This window comes from Bactrocera tryoni, chromosome 2 (assembly GCF_016617805.1).
Source record: "Bactrocera tryoni isolate S06 chromosome 2, CSIRO_BtryS06_freeze2, whole genome shotgun sequence".
Taxonomy (NCBI): domain Eukaryota; kingdom Metazoa; phylum Arthropoda; class Insecta; order Diptera; family Tephritidae; genus Bactrocera; species Bactrocera tryoni.
Genome location: NC_052500.1, coordinates 51,579,310 through 51,583,508, shown reverse-complemented (window position 1 = coordinate 51,583,508; position 4,199 = coordinate 51,579,310). Strand labels below are relative to the sequence as shown.

General features: G+C 34.6%; 1 protein-coding gene across 1 annotated transcript; it reads left to right on the top strand.

The window, feature by feature from the left end:
* Window positions 1–1,707: 1,707 nt before the first annotated feature.
* On the top strand, window positions 1,708–3,585 carry LOC120769222 (serine protease inhibitor 27A-like). The gene has a single exon (XM_040096118.1). It carries the CDS (start codon window positions 1,948–1,950, stop codon window positions 3,271–3,273), a length of 1,326 nt encoding a protein of 441 aa, XP_039952052.1. The 5' UTR covers window positions 1,708–1,947; the 3' UTR covers window positions 3,274–3,585.
* The last annotated feature ends 614 nt before the right edge of the window (window positions 3,586–4,199 follow it).

Sequence of the window (4,199 nt, the reverse complement as noted above, 5' to 3'; positions counted from 1 at the left end):
AAGTATAAGGAATGTGCAAAACTTTCACCTTTTAGTTTCATGCAAGCCGCACAGAAATTTTCTGTTGGATTTGAGGAACCTATAGTTTTTTGAGACTCTCAAAGTTTTTGTGTGGTTTTCAAAAGGGCATATTCTCCAACTCTGACCACAAACAGTAGTGGTGCTGTGAAATCAAAAATATTGTTTTTATTTATTGCTGGATGCTTTTTATCTTTTCTGCTGTAGTAGAATCTTCCTGGAAGATCCAATGCTCACCATCGAAGAGAGTATTGCTTACAACTTTACCATACCTTCCAAAACATCCCGGTGGTAAACTTTGACCTATAACCCGTAAAAAAGAATAAAATCAACCGGAAGTTGGAAGTGGCTATATTGCAGATAAAGAAACAACAAAAGTTGGGTTAACAAAACTAGTTTCACAAAAAACAAGAATAGATCAGGTGATTACTATTTTTCTTAAGATTTGCCTTAATTAAATATACACTTTTTCTTGGAACTCATAATTATATTTTCCATAACTTATGTTTTATTGCATATCTTGGCATATAAAGCCATTCCGAATAAGCTCGTTAAGTAGTGGGTTAATCCCATAATAAACAACACCAAAAGCGGAAAATGTGCAGTCTTATCATTTGCAAATATTTAATGTGAGCAAAAACTAAGAATAAGATTGTGCGCATCTTTTGGGAAATACTTACATTGATACGATCGAAAACCACACTCGTAAGTTCGAACTTTTCAATACGCCGCACCTCCAACGGTGTTCGCATATTCAATTGCCCATAACGTGGTTATTTTCAGTAGTAGTAAAAAAGACAATAAAAGTATCTATGTATGTACCTATCAATTCGTTCAAGTATCTTCTGAAGTCAGAGGAAAGCTTCTTTGAGTTTTGGAAATCTCTAGAGAGAAAGGGAGAGAAAGTTATAAGAGTATTGAGAGTGCGTTACCGTGGCACAAGTGTTACCTTACAGCAAATGTACCAAAATAATAAGTTCAGTTTCAAAGCTTTCAAAAATATTTAAAGATATACAAATAATTATTAAAAAAGTTTTAAAATATATTTAGAACTAGTGAACTTTGAAATCATCATCGAAAGTACATTTTCATTAGATTAATAGCAAAACTATTTCTTCTAACTATTCCGATTCTTTCTTCTTGGTTCTGATATGAAAATGTTAATATCTTTTGAACCAAAAAGAAATAGAAATAATTCCCATTTTCTAGAAATATTTGAATTTTGCCTTGTAAGTTCTAAGACATTCTTTATTATTACATATATATGTGCCTCTGATAATTAGTTAAAAAAATGTACCTAACACCGCGGCATCTTAAGTATTCTAAACTATTTCTTGAATTTTATTTATAGCTCAAGACTATTCCTAAATTGAAATTTCGTTAATAATGAATATTAATAAATTTCACTCGTTGAAATAAAATAATCTGAACTTTGCTAGTAAATGTTAAACTATGGTAACCCTAACCTGTACATATGCTTGTATCTCTCTTATACACATGCCTCTTACTTACCTGCATCATCAGCGCCGATAATGTTTGTTGAGTGATTTAATTTATACGAAAATATCTGAACCGAAGAGTCTCTCCCGATCGCTTTTATTTTTTCCAGCTTGCATATCGCTGACTTTGAATATGCTCCTACGTCAGCAGCAAACAGGTTTTAAAAGCTTGGTTCTGTGATGTGATTGTGTCATTCTAAGTCATCTCTTCAAAACGATCGGTTGATACGACAGAACGCGCTGGTGCTTTTTACGGTATAAGATACGCTTAAAACTATGTAATAACAATACATATACACAAGCATATATAGTAAATTCGTTTCGTATCGCCAAGTAAACAATATTAAACGAGTTCAGAAACATACGTCAAGGCTAAAAATTCGAAGACAAATATTCGGAAGTAGTGATTATTGCTTTAAATAATACAAATATGATAAGACATAATTTCATAGTGTTTTTGTGCGGTATTGCACTATCTCAAGCCGCATTATTAAACAGAATTGTGCCACCACCAACACAAGCACCTAATGCAGTGCCAACTATTCCAAGCGGTATCTTTTTACCGGATGCGCAGATCTATGCATCGGCACCAGTTGGCGATTATGATTTTGACTTCTATGTGCCATATCGCAGTGATACATTAGATCTCTTTTCATGGTCACTGCTGAAACAAGTGCTGAGTGAGGAGCCCGGTAACGTTATCATATCGCCCTTCTCAGTCAAACTGTCTTTGGCGCTGTTAGCAGAAGCAGCAGGCAACGGTTCGCAGACACAGCGTGAACTCTATAGTACATTGACGGACATTAGGCAGCCGGATAACTTGCGCGGCTTTTACAGAAAAACATTGAATGTGCTTAAAAAGGAAAATCCTTATTTCACATTGAATTTGGAGTCCAAACTTTTCACAGACGTTGCAGTTGAGCCGCAACAACGTTACGCTGCCATACTGCATAGCTACTATCAAACCGATATCGAGCGATTGGACTTTACAAAAGGCAGCGAGTCGGCGTATGTGATCAATAGTTGGTGCAATAATGTTACGCATGGACGCCTAACTCAACTCGTAAATGAGGGCAATGTACAGAATAATATTTTACTCATGGCAAATGTGTTGTACTTTAATGGCTTATGGCGTACGCCATTCAATAACACTTTCGAAGGTGTCTTCTTCAATACGCCAAAGAGACAATTGCGCGCCGATTTTATGGAGCTTACAGATTCCTTCTACTATTACAATGATGTTGCATTAGATGCGAAGATCTTGCGCTTACCTTATAAGGGTAAGAAGTTCTCCATGTTCATATTATTGCCTAAGACACTGGGTAATATTGAGGTGCTTACACAGAATTTGGTCAATGACCAAGTGAAACGTATACAGTGGGCTATGGAACCGGCCAAAGTAAAGGTAACAATGCCAAAATTCAAATTTGACTTTGACAAGAACTTGAAACCGACACTGCAAACTTTGGGCATACATGATATTTTCACGAGCGATGCGTCGTTGCCGGGTTTGGCGCGCGGTGCAGCTGTTGCTGAGGTATTAAAAGTATCGAATGTATTCCAGAAAAGCGGTATTGATGTGAACGAGAAGGGCACCGAAGCCTACGCTTCAACAGTCGTGGAGATTGACAACAAGTTCGGTGGCACGCCACTCATCGAGGAGTTCAATGTCAATCAACCGTTTCTTTTCTTCATTGAAGAAGAAGCCACTGGAAATATAATTTTCGCCGGCAAAGTACTGGAGCCAACAATTTGAATGCGGTGATTTTTTGCGACATACTCGTATATACATATTTATATAAGCTTGTATTTTATAAGGCGTATTAGGAAGAAATAATTTAACAGTCACAAATCGTGAGTGTCATATAATGAATAAAAAATTAATATGCATGTAATGAGCCATATTATTAAGAAATTATACTTAATTTTGTGTTAAAAATACCTAAATGTGTATTTCTAAGTAATATATAGGTATGTGCAAGTTCTTAAAATGAAGTGTACGAGTATTTTTTCTAATTTCATACTTTTGAAATATTTTTTACTCAATTATAAATATGTATGTGATAAGTTTATAAGCAATGAAATAAAAAACAACTTGAAAGTGCCAACATTAAATATAACTTTTAATTGTTTAACTTTTTAGAGAATTTAAACTCCAAACCATTAGAAATCTTTACACAAATATGATAGCTTAGCTTACTTTAATAACGTTTTCTCTTCTCGTTGCAAATTTTACCTCAATATACATAGGCAACATTATATTAATTTTACATCACACGTTGTAAAATTTTTAAATTTTTAGATGATAAAAAAACAAAAAAGCTGCCAACCAGTTCATTCGCGATTTTCATCATTGAGCTTAACAAAATTTGTTAATTCATTATAGTTAGTAAAATAACTTGATTAAAAATATTTGTTATGAAAAACTATAAGCAAAAATCCGCTAGGCAACTCTCACTCTTACGTTTTGAGAAGAGAAAAAAATGCACACACTAATACACTTTTCCTGAGACAGCGTTCTGAGAGAAAACAACCCATGGGAAAAAAATATTGAGAAAATAACAAGCATTATTTAACATCCCACTTTCGATTGCCAAGGAGCTAAACGTTGCCGAAAAACAAGGTTTGAAACAATAAATAAGGTTAGTTACAAAAAGTAGCTTGAGACTGAGATTGGCCGGG